Source organism: Podarcis melisellensis (assembly GCF_964234715.1).
Source record: "Podarcis melisellensis genome assembly, chromosome: 11".
Taxonomy (NCBI): domain Eukaryota; kingdom Metazoa; phylum Chordata; class Lepidosauria; order Squamata; family Lacertidae; genus Podarcis; species Podarcis melisellensis.
The window spans coordinates 55,091,190-55,109,040 of NC_138543.1; the positions used below are offsets into that span (position 1 = coordinate 55,091,190).

General features: G+C 47.3%; 1 protein-coding gene across 1 annotated transcript in view; it reads left to right on the forward strand.

The window, feature by feature from the left end:
* EPG5 (ectopic P-granules 5 autophagy tethering factor) overlaps positions 1-17,851 on the forward strand; it is an 85,539-nt gene that overhangs the window by 41,745 nt on the left and 25,943 nt on the right. The window contains exons 25-35 of the mRNA XM_081929525.1: positions 2,225-2,369; positions 5,385-5,556; positions 5,851-6,013; positions 6,843-6,985; positions 7,670-7,826; positions 8,589-8,783; positions 10,304-10,517; positions 12,127-12,284; positions 14,233-14,440; positions 15,571-15,646; positions 16,879-16,982. Coding sequence (XP_081785651.1) covers positions 2,225-2,369; positions 5,385-5,556; positions 5,851-6,013; positions 6,843-6,985; positions 7,670-7,826; positions 8,589-8,783; positions 10,304-10,517; positions 12,127-12,284; positions 14,233-14,440; positions 15,571-15,646; positions 16,879-16,982 — 1,735 coding nt within the window. The remainder of the gene's footprint in view (positions 1-2,224; positions 2,370-5,384; positions 5,557-5,850; positions 6,014-6,842; positions 6,986-7,669; positions 7,827-8,588; positions 8,784-10,303; positions 10,518-12,126; positions 12,285-14,232; positions 14,441-15,570; positions 15,647-16,878; positions 16,983-17,851) is intronic.

Below are 17,851 nucleotides of genomic sequence, written 5' to 3' on the forward strand. Positions count from 1 at the left end.
AACACTTCATTCTTCTTGGACTCTGGCGGAAAGCTGCCTGTTCCAGAAGACTTTCAGCTTATTGATCTCTTTTTTTAATATACGTGATGTTTCTGGTGGAGGCATTTTAATGTAGTGTATCTTTTTCATGTTCTGTAAGCCAGCCTTCACTTACCGGGTGCCCTCTATTTTTAAAAAAAAAAAATTTTATTGAATGATTTTGTGTTACAAAAAACATTCCAACCATACTACCACTAAATATAATTGAGAAATAAAAATTACATACATCAATATTTAGCGTATTTTTTGCTCCATAGGGCGCACCGGCCCATAGGACGCACCTAGTTTTTTTGGGGGGGGGGGAAATAAACAATTTTTTTTTATTTCCCCCCCAGGCTGGGGCGGGGGACCTGAGCTTCCCCCGACCCCAGCCCCCAGAACAGGCATGTGCTGGTCCCGGGGGGAAGGTACCGTTACCGTAGCCAGAGTTCACAAGATGAGAGGCGAGGTCCGAAACAGGGAGCCGGGCGGGGAACAGGAACGCTGGAAGGTCAGGAGCAGGAGGCCGGGCAGGGAACAGGAACGCTGGAAGGTCTGAAGCCAACAACGACGTTGCTCCCGCAACCTGGGACCGGGCTGACTGGCCTTTATCTTCTTCTAAGGCCAGGGGCGGTCCCGGCCCCCAGGAGCCCCGCCTCCCCTGACCTTAAGGCGAGCACTCCTCCTGGGAGCAACCAGTTCCCTTCGCCTCTCTGCCCTGAGCCTCTGCAGTTCAGGAGAGGCCGAAGGGTTACTGGGCCCTGGAGGAGGCTCACCTGTAGACACTGAGTCCTCAAGCACCTTTGGGGCCAGAATGGTTTCACCTGGTGCCTGCTCTTGAGGATCTGACATAGGTGCAGGCTCCTCAGAATCTAGGCCTTGCCCCAGTTCAGCCGGCCCTGGAGGCGGGGACTCCTGTGCAGGCTGGGATTCCTCTGGTTCAGCCTCTGAATCGGAATCCCAGGCCATCACAAGGCAGCTCTCCGCAAGCCTTGGGAGACCGGGGTGACTTCCCGCCAGGCTCCCACGCCTTGCGGATATCTGCCTGAAGCCCAAACCAGGTCGGGGAACAGTGGGATGGCGGCGCTCCGCCTCCCCACTGTCCCCCGAGCTTGTGGGGCTGGCAGCGGGGAGAAGCGTGCAGCGCGCCCCAGGCTTCGAGATGCAGGCTGCTATCCGCAAGCCTAGGGAGTCCGGCGGGAACTCCCGCGGGCTCCCAAGGCTTGGGGAGAGCTTCCTGAAGCCTGGAGAGCGAGAGGGGTCCTTCATTTTTGGAGGGGGAAAAGTGCATCCTATAGGGCAAAAAATACAGTAGTTGGTTATTTGTTATATACCATCTTGTTTCCTCCCAAACATTCCATACAAAACACACATATGTACAGACATATGTACACACATATGTACATACAGCTCTCCTCCCCGCGCTCCCTCTAATGGTTCTCTCCAGTAATTTTTCCAGCAGATATAAGCTACTTCCCATAAGGTAACAATAAAGGTAAAAGTAAAGGGACCCCTGACCATTAGGTCCAGTCATGGCTGACTCTGGGGTTGCGGCGCTCATCTCGCTTTATTGGCCGAGGGAGCCGGCGTACATCTTCCGGGTCATGTGGCCAGCATGACTAAGCCGCTTCTGGCGAACCAGAGCAGCACACAGAAACGCTGTTTACCTTCCCGCCAGAGTGGTACCTATTTATCTACTTGTACTTTTGACGTGCTTTCAAACTGCTAGGTTGGCAGGAGCAGGGACCGAGCAACGGGAGCTCACCCTGTTGTGGGGATTTGAACCGCCGACCTGATCGGCAAGCCCTAGGCTCTGTGGTTTAACCCACAGCTCCACCCGCATCCCCACATGTATATTACATATGGGGTTCTCAGGAAGCCCATCTTCCATTCTCAAAACTTCATTCTTTCTTTGGGGAGGAAACCTCAACCCACTGGGCAGGGTATTGGACGGTAACCCCATTAGGGAGGAGTTTCATGCAAGCCACACCCCTTTGGGGAGAGGTTGGAATTGCATTCCTCCTGGTGGGGTTGAGAAATCACAAGAGACCATGAGATGGACACCAGTGGGATGTTCCCTGTTGCTCTGCTTCTCTACCCATATCCGATGCCCCTGCTGCCGTGATGTAAAAGAGACTGAGAGCGTTCCCTTCCACGGCCATCCATATTTGCCCACCTGTGTTTCTTTCCTCTCGTCCCATCGTAGGATTTGTGGATAGAGTTTGTGGACACTGAGCGCGTTCAGCACGAATTCCAGGAAGTGCTGGACTCTTGGTTTCAAGTCAAGGTAGAATCGCATGCAGCCTCATGTACTTTGTCTGCACAGACGGACTTCACGGACCCTCTGCTAGGTAAGCAACGCTCACGGTGCTTAGAAACAACAAGACGTCTGTGCTTTAACTGAGACTTTTGCTTGCAGTACTTTAATGGCGCAGCCATTTTGGATCGTTAATAGAGAAAAGGTCTTTGTAACTCCAGTTTCCTTAGTAATTGCAGCAGTGATTGTATTTATATACTCCTACTTTTTGGTGGAAAAGTAAAAACCCACTTAGATTAAAATGCTCACAAGAACTTTTGTTCCTTAAGTAGGTCTTCTTGATAAATTTATATGCTGAGCCTACAATTCCAATTTGGCAATCCCTATAATCTGTTTCTGCAAAACTGCACGAGTGTTTTTAGTGCAGTGCACTCTTGCATTTTTTTAATTTTTTAAAAAATTGCTCAGAATAGTGAGTAGACGAACCTCTCATCACAATGGGAGACTGCTGAAAGAAATGATCTTCATGTTGTTTCCACTTTGATATTCCTACATTAATCTTGCTTTCAGAGTAGGGTAGGTGGGGGATTATTATTTTGCTGTTTTGATTTACTTATTTATATGTTTTTATCCTGTGTTTTATTCTGTGAACAGCCCTAAGAGCTTGTGTTGAAGGGTGCTATGAATGAACGAATGAATTAAATCAATAAATACAGTGGTGCCTCGCAAGACGAAAATAATCCGTTCCGCGAGTCTCTTCGTCTAGCGGTTTTTTCGTCTTGCGAAGCAACCCTATTAGCAGCTTAGCGGATTAGCGCTATTAGCGGATTAGCGGCTATTAAAGGCTTAGCGGCTTAGCGGCTAAAAGGCTATTAGCGGTTTAGCGGCTTAGAAAAAGGGGGGGAGCGGAAAAAATCGCAAGACTCGCAAGACGTTTTCGTCTTGCGAAGCAAGCCCATAGGGAAATTCGTCTTGCGAAGCGCACCGAAAAACGGAAAACCCTTTCGTCTAGTGGGTTTTTCGTCTTGCGAGGCATTCGTCTTGCGGGGCACCACTGTACATTCATTCATTCCTGAGAAGGGTGAGTAGATTACAGTGGTACCTCGGGTTACAGATGCTTCAGGTTACAGATTCCGCTAACCCAGAAATAGTACCTCGGGTTAAGAACTTTGCTTCAGCATGAGAACAGAAATCGCATGACAGCAGCGCGGTGGCAGCGGGAGGCCCCATTAGCTAAAGTGGTCTTCAGGTTAAGAACAGTTTCAGGTTAAGAACGGACCTCCAAAACAAATTAAGTACGTAACCAGAGATACCACTGTATCTAAATTTCCTTGCTTGATAATTGGTTAAAAGCTCTACAAGTTTAGTCTGCTCAGGTCTTCTGAGTTGTAGCCCATAAAGCTCTACCTAAGGTTGGCCCATTGAAATTAATGGATGCTGGTTAGTCATGCCCATTAATTTTAACAGGTCCACTCTGAGCAGAAGTAAAATGGGATGGAGCCCCATGTTTGGAAATTGGCAGTCATCGGAAGAGTCTGATTCCCACAAGCTTAGTACCAGGCAGAGGGCCTTTTTGGGAGTGGAATGCCCTCCCATCAGGTGTTAAGGAGATGAGTGATTATATAACATGCAGGCAGCCCTGTATAGGGAAGCTTGTTAAGCTTAAATGTTTTATTATGTTTTTATATATGCTGGAAGCTGCCCAGAGTGGCCAGTCAGATGGGCAGGGTAAAAATTATTTTATTTATTTATTTATTTATTTATTTATTTATTTATTTATTTATACCTGCAAGCTCATAAGTAGTCATCTCCTCTTACGTGGTGGCCATTCCTCGTGTTATGGATGGGGTCTGTTCTGGAGGCCTGTCCGTAACACGGAACTGATGCAAGCTCAAGTGCCATGTCTGCGCACACGCGTGGTGTGATTTAGCGCTTCTGTGCATGTGTGAGCGGCGAAACCCGGAAGTAACCCATTCCGGTACTTACGGGTTGCCGTGGGACGCAACACGAAAACACGTAACCTGAAGTGGACGCAGCATGAGGTATGACTGTAGTTAAAGCAAACCAGACTCAGACCGCAGTTTGATATCCAGGTTTGTCGGATAACTTGCTCAGTAGAATTAAAGAGTAACCGGGGGAGCCAGGAGGCGCTGGTGGGGAATCCAGTTGACCCCGCGTTGTAAAGTGCGGCGTTTTAGTTTTGCAGAGGGGCAGCAATGAATGGCATTGTGCAGAAGTTCTGAGAGCGGTAGAGACCTCCTTAAAGGTGTGAAACGATTTCTCGGTGCAAATTTTGCTTTCTACCTGTAGCTGATGTTATAAACAAAAAATGCCCTTTTCCCTTATGGGGTATCCAAGAGCCCATATAGAGTCCTTACATAGGTTCCCTATTGGTAGGAGAAAATAACAGAGGCCAACCAGAGAATATTGAGAAGCAAAGCAGCTAGTAAGCTTGATCTTTATTGAACTGTTGCAACAGGGTGCTCCCCTCACTCTCAGGAGAGGAAGAGGAACCCAGAAGAGTGGCGCACAAGGCCTTATAAAGACTTTTGAAATTGCCACCCTGTAGATCAAGACCACCCCCAGAAACATCATACATACATCACAGAAGGGGTGTAACCTAAGACCACCCCTCAGATACATCATACCTACATCAGATAAAAGGCTGTCTAAAACAGAAATTTGAATGTTGTTTTTCTCCTGTCGTTTATCTCCTGTCTGGCAGGTTACTTGATTGGATACCCTGCTTACTAGATTGGATTGCCTGGGGAGCCTGGCCAGTCTTTTGTAATGATAAATACTTAGTTCCTGGGCCATGTCACAGCTTCACACCCTATTCAAACACAGACATACCCTTAAGACAGGATTTGTGAAGGAAAAGACAATGGGGAGGCTTTTCCATTTTCCTTTGACCCTGCAGAGAAAACATTTGGTCAGTTTGGGAATCAAAATGGTTCCAAGTCGGTCTTCCTGTGCTGATCTATGTACGTGCTTGGTTGGTACGCTTATGAACATTTAACATATATCTAAGACCTCAAAATTCCTATCACACTGATCAACCAGAAAGCGGTGTGACTGGTGACTGCTTCACATGTCTCTTCTCTTTCAGCCAAAGAGAGAATCATCAGCAGCTTAAAGAAGTATGACGCCCCCCAGCCCCCTCTCCCCCTTCAGCCGATGAAAGCTCCTGTGCCTGCTATTTCACCCGCCAGCTTGGTGAATCAAAGAGAAGCCAAAGAGCTGGTTCGCGCCAACCTCAGGATCCTGCAGCACCGTGCCAAGTGAGACACAGGCTTCCTTGTCGTTGTCTTTGTGCATCTCTCCTCTGTGTTGCGTTGAGCCCCTTTAAGCGTAGCCTAGCCTCTAGGCTGCCTCCTCCCTCTCTTCCTATGGACAGGGAGAAACCTTGCCGCAGGCCTGTGTTAGGCGTTCACTTCCCCTCTTCTTTCTTATGTGCAGTATCCACGGCTAGAAAAAGAATCCCATGTACCTGGTAGCCTAAACATTTGAGGAGACCTCTCTTATTATAATTATTTTGGTTAATGTATGGGTTGCTGCCGTTGTTGATTTTTCAGGTCTGCGGCGCTCCGAGAGTCCCAGCAAGTGGCTTTCAACAGCGAGATCCTGGACACGCTGCCAAAACTTTACAGCAACAGAGAAGAGCAAGTTACTCACCATCTGGAGTGTCGGGGCAGCTCCGGGAAAAGTTGCCAGGGAGCAGCTCTCGTGACAATCCAGGTTGGAACAGACACCTCTCCCTTCTACAGTGTGAGGGCCTCGGCCAGCCCCACGCCCTCATTTCTAAGCGCTATGGGGTGGGTTTTTGAGTACAGGGGTTGTATTCAACTTAGCAATTTCCTAGACTGGTTGGACACAGAGGGATGGTGGGAGGAACCAGCTGGGGAACTCCCAAGGGACTGGTCCAGTGTCACCCAAGTATAATTTATACCCCGCACATCTGGCTGGGCATCCCCAGCCACTCTGGGCGGCTTCCAACAAAATATTAAAATACTGTAATGCATCAAACATTAAAAGCTTCCCTAAACAGGGCTGCCTTCAGATGTCTTCTAAAAGTCTGGTAGTTGTTTTTCTCTTTGACATCTGGTGGGAGGGCGTTCCACAGGGCGGGCGCCACTACCGAGAAGGCCCTCTGCCTGGTTCCCTGTAACTTGGCTTCTCGCAGTGAGGGAACTGCCAGAAGGCCCTCAGCGCTGGACCTCAGTGTCCAGGTAGAACAATGGGGTGGAGATGCTCCTTCAGGTATACTGGGCCGAGGCCGTTTAGGGCTTTAAAGGTCAGCACCAACACTTTGAATTGTGCTCGGAAACGTACTGGGAGCCAGTAATCTTCATGGGTGAGTTTGGAAGTTGAAATCTGTTCTCCCAGGTCCCAGTCCAACACTCTGATCCCCACAACACACACACAAACACATTTTCTCCCTTATGACTATGGGTACTAGATACTTGCTCTAAAAATTCCAGGGGGAGATTCTGTGTCACATTCTGGGCCTCTGTGATGCTGCACGCCTTGCATGGGCCCTGCTGTAACTCACTGTTCCCTCTTTAAGTTTGAAGGGAAGCACAAAAACGAAGCCATCAGTCAGCAGCTTCATGCTCTGAAGAAAGAAGTGAAGCAGCTGCAAGCAGAGGCCTCTCAGCCCCCTTCTCTGAGTGTGGTGGAAGCCGCTGTGCACATGGAAAACTTTATAACGTAAGTTGCTGGGAAATATCTCTCTCGGGTCATGCTACTCTGGTCCTGATGATGTCCAGTGCTGGAAACTTCAGGCATACAACTGGAATCTAGCTCAACATCTGTTTGGTGGGATAAATCAAAATAAAGTGGTACCTCGGGTTACATACGCTTCAGGTTACATACCCTTCAGGTTACAGACTCCGCTAACCCAGAAATAGTACCTCGGGTTAAGAACTTTGCTTCAGGATGGGAACAGACTTCGTGCGGCGGCAGCGCAGCAGCAGTGGGAGTCCCCATTAGCTAAAGTGGCGCTTTAGGTTAAGAACCGTTTCAGGTTAAGAACGGACCTCCGGAACGAATTAAGTATGTAACCAGAGGTACCACTGTACCTTTGTTCATCAGGCTGTGGGCAGGGCCCGAAGGACTCTATGCAAGGTTCTGTTCTGGTCCTGGTTCTTTGTAGCCTCTCCTCCTTCATACCATAGCTCCTCACAACCCTTTCAAATGTATTCTAAAAGGCCTCTTTTAATGTATCCCAAACACAGATGGAAACTTCCTTCATCTTGAGAACCATCATGCAAAATTTTATTATTAAGAGATGTCTGATCATGCAAAGAACTTCCCAGAGTGGGTAGCAGGTTGAATGGCTGCAGTGTGGCTTCCTGCGTAATACGTTTCCTAATTTCATTTGGTTTTGCACAGAGCTTTGATAAATATCTACAAGCTTCAGTCTACGCCCAGGATTCACAGAGTCGGGATCGACCTGTTCTTTGCCGTGGTGGGGTTTGTCTGTGACGAAACACAACGGCATCCGCCTGCGAGGCAGTTCTTCACCTCCTGCATTGAGATCCTTGGCCAAGTAAGCTGGTCTGGTGTAGAATTCTTTTTTACTTGTTGTAAATGTTTTCTTTGTCATGGACGCTTTAGGCCTAACTTACACCTCCTTACGACCTTCTTGATGACATCCATGCAGCCATGAAATTAAACCTCATAAATAAGTTTGAAGTGAGGATCTTCACCACTTTCCTTTTTTAAAAATAGTTTTTATTAAGTTTTTCTAATTTACATTTCAAGATGATCATTTAGACTTTCCTTCTTCTCTTTCCATGGTTCATTTTGCATACCATACATCCCTGCATATTTTACATGAATTAAACTATTCAGTAATCCATTGTTACACCATCAAAACCCATTTACACTGTTGAATTTATCTTAATGCTACCAGTGTTTTTAAATGTACACAACTTTCAACCAAATAATCAGTAAACATTTCCCAGTCTTCTTTAAACGTATATTCTTCTTGTTCTCTTTTTCTATATGTTAAATCTGCAAGCTGCGCATATTCCATCAATTTAAGTTGCCATTCTTTGATTGGGACCTCGCTCGGTTTCCGTTCGCTTTTCTAAGGCCCATTAATAGGTCTTGTCTAAGGCCCTTGTGTAAAATTGTCTTTGGTCCTCACTTAAGTGCAGGTATATCTATTAACAGAGACTTGAACTGAAGACTGATGCTTCCGTAGCCCAAGTGTAGATGAGCTGTGGCAAAGCCAAGCAGAATACAGAAGGGTCTTGCTGTGCTGTGTCTTTGCTGAACAAACCCCTAGATCTAAGTCTCTTTGCAGGTGTTCATCTCAGGAACCAAATCGGAATGCAAGCCGGTGCTGCAAACAATTCTGAAGAATCGGAGGCTCTGCACGCTCCTGTCTCCTTACTTCACTCCTGTTGCCTCCCCAGGAGAATTCGTCAGCTTGTATGAGAAAGTTGTGTCTTTCCTTGGCGACGACAACAGCGATGTCATTTTCATGCTGCTCACAAAGGCAAGAGGCCCTCAAAGCTCTCCTTTTTATGACCCGGGAAGTTGATTTCACATGGGTTTCCCTTTTTGAAGGTTTGTTGTGGGTGCACAGAGGGTGGAAGAATGTTAATGCAAGTACAGCCAAGCTGGACAATCTTACTGAAACGTACTCCTTTAACCTGTGTGTTGGAGGCTTAATGTGCTAAGACGTTCCAGCATAACAATACAAAGCGAATGTCCAGCTTCTTCCAGGCTAGTGTAGATGGAACATCCCACACTTTTAATCAGTGGCCTGATTCCCCGTTACACTAAACTATGGCTTGTTTAACTTATCTTTGGCTTGCTTGAACACCTGAATGATGGTTTGCTATTTCAAAGTAGCTATGGTTTGCTTGCGGCCCACAAACCACAATATTAGAATTGAAGTTTACTTACAAATCTCAGCTTATGTGAGCCATAGTTTCTCGTTATGTCCAAACACGCTACCCTGGGAGTAACTCTGGTTTGTCTTGATGCGCCTCTCCAGGTCCTTGCCTGGCTACAGAGACCCAAGGCAGGAGCAGTGAGTAAATGAAACCAACAGTAGGCAAAACAAGCCATGGTTTCTTTGCTCGTTTGCAAGGCTGCCCCTGGTTTGTTCAATAAACCATGGTTCGAACAAGCCATGGCTTACTGTTTGGGGCATACGCAGCTAGCATTAAGAAATCCAGAACGCATGCTTGCATCCTCCCCACTGCTCTCTTCAGATTGTGAAGTTCTTTTTTTGTATCCCTAATCAGTGTTAACTTATGTTTTGAACATAAGGAGAAGAGAGGGAAACTGGAATCGAATAAATATTCAGGGTCTCCCAACTTGTTTTTATGCCTCTGATCAGCAACAGTTTGGCTGCAGCGGCCCTCTCTCATTTTGAAGGGGCAGGCAGATTCTGATTTATTACTTCTTTGTCTGAAGGTTACCCTTCACTACTTCCTTCCTCAGATCTCCCAGTCCCCGCAGCTCCATCCTCAAAGCTCTTTGTGCAAATGCTTGTGGCGATCACACAGGGTCCCCGGACGTTTCACCGTCTATTGATTCCTGTGCCACCACTTTATTTCTCGCTGCCACCACCCAGGCCCGACCTGGTACAATACTGAGTCCAGTCAGGGTTAAATTGGAACATAAACGTTTATTTATTGCAGTTTAACAAGCGTGTGGTTTCATAAACAGTATCAGTCAATTGCATTTATGGGGTGCCTATCCAGACCTATAACTTTCACAACCTGCTCTCACTCACTAAACCACCTCTCAGATATTGTCTTCCTAGCTCCTAACTGTTCCTGACTCAGCCTATTTCGCTACACTAACTTAACCTACCCACAGACTCTATCCCAGTTCACTCCCACTCCAACCAACCACCCAACTCCTAACGAACTCCTCCCAGAGCTGGTTTTATAGTCCCTCTGACTCCAGTGCTCCTGACTGGGCAACCTGTTTAATTATTTCACCTCCAGCACTCTCTCATATTTTAATGTCACAATGCTCGTCCTCCTTTTCCTCTTCCAGTTTGACCTCCCTCAGTGGCTGCACAGCTCAAAGCCCCCGCTCTCTGAGCGGACCAGACTTCTGGAGTCCATCCACCTGGCGCTCAAAGCCTGTGGCCTGGAGCCCGAGGAAGACCTTCTGATGCCTTTTTCGATCTTCTGCAAGCACTGGACTTGCCTTCTCCAGTACCAGTTCCCAGACCACTACAGCAGCTACCTGCGGCTGCTCATGGAAAGTAAGTACCTGGTGGGGCACAACACCTGGTGGGGTCTTCAGGCCGAATTCGGCCACCTGTTTCAAAACAGCTGAATTGCACCGCTTCCACTGAAATTTGGTCCCACCTTTTGTGTGGGTGTGTCTGCATGTGTGGGATAGATGCAGCCCTGCCCTGAAACACTTCATACCCTGCAAGGAGAAAAAGCAGATTTCTGCGGCCTGTATAGATGCACACTAATCATACGCAAACAAAGAGGCGCTGCTCAGCTTTCTTACATTTTATGACTCACTTTTGCGATTGTTCCTTAGAAAAAGAAGAGAATGAAAGTTAAGATGCTTTAGACTTTGCTTGGTCTCTTGTGGACCTGCTGCGAAATACCGTATTTTTCGCTCTATAGGACGCACTTTTCCCCCTCCAAAAATTAAGGGGAAATGTGTGTGCGTCTTATGGAGCGAATGTAGGCTCCTTGGCTTCAGCAATAGCAACGCGAAGCCTCTGAAGTGCAGAGGAAGCGCTCCCTTCATGCTCCGGAGGCTTCGTGTTGCTTTCGCTGAAGTCTGGAGAACGAGAGGGGTTGGTGCACACTGACCCCTCTCGCTCTTCAGGCTTCAGGGATAGCCGCCTGAAGCCTCCGGAGCGCAGCGGGAGCTCCCACTGTGCTCCGGAGGGTTCGGGTTCCTTTTGCTCCCAGCTTCAGCAGAGTCTCCCAGCTTCAGCAGAGAGGGAGAGCTGCGCAGCGCCCCTTCAGCCAAGCGGGAGGAGAAATGGAAGGGGCTCCAATTCTACTGCTGCTTCACTGAAGGGGCGCTGAGCAGAGAGGGGGAGATTTTTTTTTCTTGTTTTCCCCCTCTAAAACAAGGTGCGTCCTATGGTCGGGTGCGTTCTATAGAGCGAAAAATATGGTACATAGCATTATAGATTGTAGAGTTGGAAGGGACCACGAGGGTCATCTATTCCAACCCCCTGCAATGCAGGAATCTTTCCGCCTGAACCCAGGACCCTGAGATTTATGAGTCTCATGCTCTACCCACTGAGCTATCCTCCACACTGGTTAGCTTATACTAAGCCCCAGCTAATGCAGCGACGGGCACCTTTTTGGCTTGGCGGGCCACCCCTGTGAACCAATGTTGAAGTGGGACAAACCACCTGTCAATCACCTTACATCCTTAAGAGTGCTTGACACACGGCTGGTAGGCAGGGACATGGGATCTGTAGTGTGTGGCGACTTTGCCAGCCCTACACTTGGCATTTCACCAATCAGAGGATTGGCGAAGCTGTTTTCGGCAGCAGTTGGCTTTGTCCTTGAGCCCCAGCCCCCTGGAGAACTTGGCTGCACAGCCGATCTGGCGGGGTAAGACTGGCCACCTATGAGTTTAACCCTGTTTACAGAAGGGATCGCCTTCACAGCTGATCCAACTTTGTCTCAACCTTCCCACCCCTTATGTCAAATATAAGGATGGGCGTGAGACAGGTTGGGTGTGTTTTGAGCAAAATGGCCTCATGGGCCAAATTGGGAGCTGGGCCGCATTTGACCTGAGGGCCGGCGGTTCCCGACCCCTGCTCCCACGTAATTTCTGGTTATTGGCACCTGTTACTTGGACAATCTGCTCTGGGCCTGCCCCCTCAGGTTCCTCGGATCAGCTCCTGAGCCCTGACTGCTGGAAGGTGTCCCTGAAAGCCTTGGGCTGCGGCTCTGTGGCAGCGAAGAAAGATGCCGGGAAGGAGAACGCCGACGAAAACATCGCGCTGCAAACTTCCGTGCCGCTGTTTCTGTCCGCAGATCAGGTGGGCGGCTGGTGTAGCGATGCGATGCGATCTCCTCGCGAACAAGGGGAAGGGCTAGTTACAGATGGGTAGCCGTGTTGGTCTGCCATAGTCAAAACAAAAAAAATTCCTTCCAGTAGCACCTTAAAGACCAACTAAGTTAGTTCTTGGTATGAGCTTTCGTGTGCATGCACACTTCTTCAGATACACTGAAACAGAAGTTACCAGACCCTTCTATATTGTGAGAAGGTGGGGAGGGGTATTACTCAGAAGGGTGGTGGGAATGGGTGATTGGCAGATAGCTGTGATGAGCCTGTTGACGACTCTTAACGACTGCAATAGGTCTTACAGGAAAAAGCAAGGGGTGAGAAGGTGAGAAATGGCTTTGTCATCTATAATGAGATAAGAATCCAATGTCTTTGTTCAGATCAGGTCTCTCCATGGTTTTAAGTTTGGTGATAAGTTGCAATTCAGCAGCTTCTCTTTCCAGTCTATTTCTGAAATTCCTTTGTAGTAAAACAGCTACTTTGAGATCTTGTATAGAATGTCCTGGGAGACTGAAGTGTTATCCTACTGGTTTCTCTGTCTTGTGATTCTTGAAGGGCTGTAGCTCAATAGTGGAGCATCTTTCTTTCATGCAGGAAGGATCTAGTCTGAGGTTTCATGGGCACCAGGGAATGTCCCCCAAAACACCATTTAGCCCATAGGTACCATGCTGGTGGGATGTGGGTGGCGCTGTGGGTTAAACCACAGAGCCTAGGACTTGCCGATCAGAAGGTCAGCCGTTTGAATCCCTGCGACGGGGTGATCTCCCATTGCTCAGTCCCTGCTCCTGCCAACCTAGCAGTTCGAAAGCACGTCAAAGTGCAAGTAGATAAATAGGTACCACTAGCAGGAAGGTAAACAGCGTTTCCGTGCGCTGCTCTGGTTCGCCAGAAGCGGCTTAGTCATGCTGGCCACATGACCCGGAAGCTGTACACCGGCTCCCTCGGCCAATAAAGCGAGATGAGCACCGCAACCCCAGAGTCAGCCATGACTGGACCTGATGGTCAGGGGTCCCTTTACCTTTACCATGCTGGTAACTTCAAGCTTAAAGCACAGGCACTACATGTCTATGATTAAGTAGGAAGGAGGGTATTTAAAAGGATCTGCGTGTAGCAAGGCTTCAATGACCTCTGTCCTTGTTCTGTCAAGGCAAATGCTATTTAGCCGCTGGAAATTTAATGTCCTGCTATCTGTTCTTTTGGAAGGTAGATACAGAAAGATTCTGGATCTGTCCATGTAAGAGTAGTCACATAAAAACAGTGAGCCGTGTTCTGTTTCATTGTATATTTTATTCAGATTCCAGAGCCTCTCTCATAACGCCCCTTGTATGAAAAGTGTCAGGGAGGACAGAGGAATGCTATTTAAATTACCTCTTGTCCGGCCAGAATTCGTACGTCACTAGAAATGTAGCTACATTTTGTGCAACAGCCGAACACACAGCTGCATAAATCGTCATAAACCGCTACAGTTCTTAGTTACAGTCTCTTACTCTTTTAAACTTTATTCTCTCTGGACGCATATTTCAAGTACATTCCATTAGTATATTGATTGTTAAATCCCATATCAATCGTTTTTGTTTACATAGAGAATTATGCAGAAATTCTGGTTTAATATGCTGGTTGTTTGCCGTAATAAACATTGATTGATTGGTATTTAGCTGCTAGATGGAACTCTGGTGTGTGACATCCTCAGGCAGTTTCTTATTTCCTTGAGTGATGCCGTTAAAATGCATCATCTAAAGCAGAGCTAGGCAGGTGGTAGGTTGGGATCTACTGGTAAATCTCTGGGTCGCCTACAGGAGGCGGTCCAAAGTTTCCCATAATCAGCTGGCGACAAAGTAAAGTGGCAAGCTCTCCGTCTGGGATGGCGAGCCATGATCTGCTTTGTACATCTTCCCAGGCCTCAGAGCTTTCTTCCTCTGCAGGTGATGGAGACGATCGACTGGCTTTCCGACTACTTCCTTAAGCTGCGCTTGTCTTCGCAAGACTTCCGGAGCTTTGGCCTGTTCTCCAAGTGGGCTCCCTACATTGCCGAAGTGACCAGCTTCGCGGAGTATCTCGTCAACCGCCTGGTGGACTCGGAAGTCGCCAACTTGGCACGAGAGCCAGTCGGCAGCGGCAGGACTCTGGAAGGTAACACACAGGCAAGAGTGTCAAGGAAACTGGCACGGCCGTCCAGAGGTCCCTGTGTTTTGGGAGGCTGGCATTATTATTATTATTATTATTATTATTATTATTATTATTATTATTATTTATTTATTTATACCCCGCCCTCCCCAGCCAAGACCAGGCGCAGGGCGGCTAACACCGGCATAAAAACAATTGATTGAAATACAACTTAAAAACAAGATTAAAATACAACATTAAAGTGCAGCCTCATTTCAGTAGGAATTCAAATCAAAAACTTTTTTGGGGATGAAAACATCAAGTCTTCACCAAGGCCAACTATCCAGACTGGTCCTACTTCGGCCAGAAAAAAAGCCAGGGAAGTCCCCAAATAGGAGTTCCATCACAGAAGGAGAAAGGAGGAAGGAAAGAGGGGAAGGGGATCAGGCTGATTCCAAGCCAAAGGCCAGGCAGAACAACTCTGTCTTACAGGCCCTGTGGAAAGAAATCAGATCCTGCAGGGCCCTGGTCTCATGAGACAGAGCGTTCCACCAGGCCGGAGCCAGTGTTGAAAAGGCCCTGGCTCTGGTTGAGACTAATCTGACTTCCTTAGAGCCCAGGACCACTAGGGTGTTGCTATTTATAGACCTTAAGGTCCTCCATGGGGCATACCGGGAGAGGCAGTCCCATAGATACAAGGGTCCACGTAGGGTGACTGTTTCCGTTGTGGCTGCCTCCCTTTCCCCCCTTCTCCCCCCCCAGGTTGAAAATATGTTTTGCTATCTCCTGGTTTCTCAGCACACTGTTTTGCTGGCTTCCGAAAGGTCACTGGCATTCCACACTCCCCTGTGTACAGTTGCACCTTGGATCCTGAACGCCGTGCGAGTCAAACGTTTTGGCTCCCGAACGCCACAAACCTGGAAGCGAGTGTTCCGGTTTGCGAACATTCTTTGGAACCCGAATGGCCAACGCAGCCATTGGCTGCTGAAGTTGCTGACAACACATAGTCCCAACTTTTGTTTTTTGCAGGAAGTTGGTGCCCTTTCAACTCTCCAGTTCTACGATTTTATCACTTTTGGAGAAAGTCATTAGATGTTTGTGCTGTGAAAATATCTCATTGATACATTGCACATGTGTTTTTCCCCCCTCCTTCCCAGCACTGCGCTCTTTGCATTTGGTCATCACCAGACTTTTTAGGCCTTGGATCCTGGTTTTGGAGAGAGAAGACGCAAGGTGAGCAGGAAGTCGAAGGGAGGAAACATTTCATGTGTCTGTGTCTGTGAAAGGGCATTTGTGTGATTCGGTTTGCGATAATCAGTCAGCTCCTTGTTTATTTCTTTTTTTGGGAAAAAAAAGGTTTATTGAATTTTAATAGCGATGAGCAAGTTATAGAAAAAAGGAAAGGAAAGAAAAATGTTCTTTATTTTTTTTAAAAAAATAAACACTAAGCTGTCACAATTGCCAATAAGGAAAGCGATAGGTTACAGCTGTGTGATTTACTGAATCAATAATTAAACATACCTGGAGGAAAATATATATTTGATACAATTCTTTGACTCCAATTACAAAAGGTTCCATGGTCTAAATTAAAAGAATTACAAGTGTTTATTAAGAGATTTTAAAAAATAACCTTGGATTGTACTCAGAATCCCGAAACTTTGGTCCCTGGACACTCTTTGCTAATTGATATGAATGTATGTTTTTATCTACAGCTCTGTTAAGAATACAGTCATACCTTGGTTTTCAAACAGCTTAGTTCTCGAACGTTTTGGCTCCTGAACGCTGCAAAGACTGTTCTGGTTTGCGAACCATTTTTGGAAGCCAAACGTCTGACGCTGCTTCCGTGGCTTCCAATTGGCAGCAGGAAGCTTCCTGCAGCCAATCAGAAGCCACGCTTTGGTTTCTGAACGTTTTGGAAGTCGAACTGATTTCTGGAACGGATTCTGTTCGACTTCCAAGGTACGACTGTATTGTATATTTACTTAATGAGCGTGCTTCCTCTTAAATACTGTGTATTTCTCTTTTTGCATTTCCTGTGCTACACTGGGATAGATGGCCCACAATGGTCTGAATTGGCACAAGGCAATTTTAGAGAGCCAGTGTGGTGTAGTGGTTAAGAGCAGTAGTCTTGTAATCTGGGGAACCGGGTTCGAGTCTCCGCTCCTCCACATGCAGCTGCTGGGTGACCTTGGGCCAGTCACAGTTCTTTGAAGTCTCTCAGCCCCACTCACCTCACAGAGTGTTGTGGGGGAGGAAGGGAAAGGAGAATGTTAGCCGCTTAGAGACTCCTGAAGGGGAGTGAAAGGCGGGATATCAAATCCAAACTCTTCTTCTTCTTATAAGCTTATATTGGTTGACCTCTTGAAATTGTGATAGGGCGCCAGGAAGCAGGTGGAGGGTAGTGGCTCTTGTCTAAAATCTCTCTTACCTCTCTCCCTCTGCCCGCGTCTTGTTCCTTAATCAAGCAAACAGACCTGTTACCCCTGGCTGGAGAGCGACACACCTGTGGCTTCAAATATGGTGCAGTTATACGCAGGCAGCATAGGAGTTCTGCACGAAAGCTTTAAAGGTAGGCGAAAGTCCATCCTGGCAGCCATTAAATACTGTATTTTTTGCACCATAACACTCACTTTTTTCCTCCTAGAAAGTAAGGGGAAATGTCTGTGCGTGTTATGGAGGGAATGCCTACGGGTGGCGGGGGGGGGGATCTGCTGCAGTTGTGAGCAGATGATCGATGGTTCCCCTTCCTTCCCTCCTCCGTGGCTCGCTTGGAAACAGCAAAGCGGGAGAAGAGCCGCTGAGTGGGGAGGAGAGAGGGACAGAGAGCCTGCTTCTTTAAAGGAGCAAAGTGGGAGAGGAGAGGAGCCTTCTCCTCTTATACCCCTCTCCTGCATTATTAGCAGCATCCTTCTCCACCCACCCCACGCGTGCTCCTTGTCCCTTGAGTGCTTTTCCTTCCCTCCCCACTTAAAACGTGGTTACAAAGAACGGATCCACATGGATCCTCAGGATTTTTGCATTGGGCTACTCCAAACTCACTGTCAGATCACATGTCTATGGCCACAGCATGAACCACAAAAATCATACATCCACTGTTTCATTTAGAATATTTTCTTTCTTGTTTTCCTCTAAAAACTACGTGCGTGTTATGGTCGGGTGCGTGTTATAGAGCGAAAAATACGGGTATATCCTTTAATATTCATGCCCGCCATGAATGTCTCCCTTCCTTAGCCTTTTTCTGAATTGCACATTATTTGTGTGTGGATTTCGTTCCCACTTGTGCTATCCATGCTGCCAGGAAGGTGTTCATCCACCCAATTTCTCCAACAGGCGAGGCTTATTTATTATTATTATTATTATGAAGAAGAAACTTATTAGTTGCTTGCCATCCGAAGGTCTCCAAACAACATAACAGCAATACACACACACAACACATAA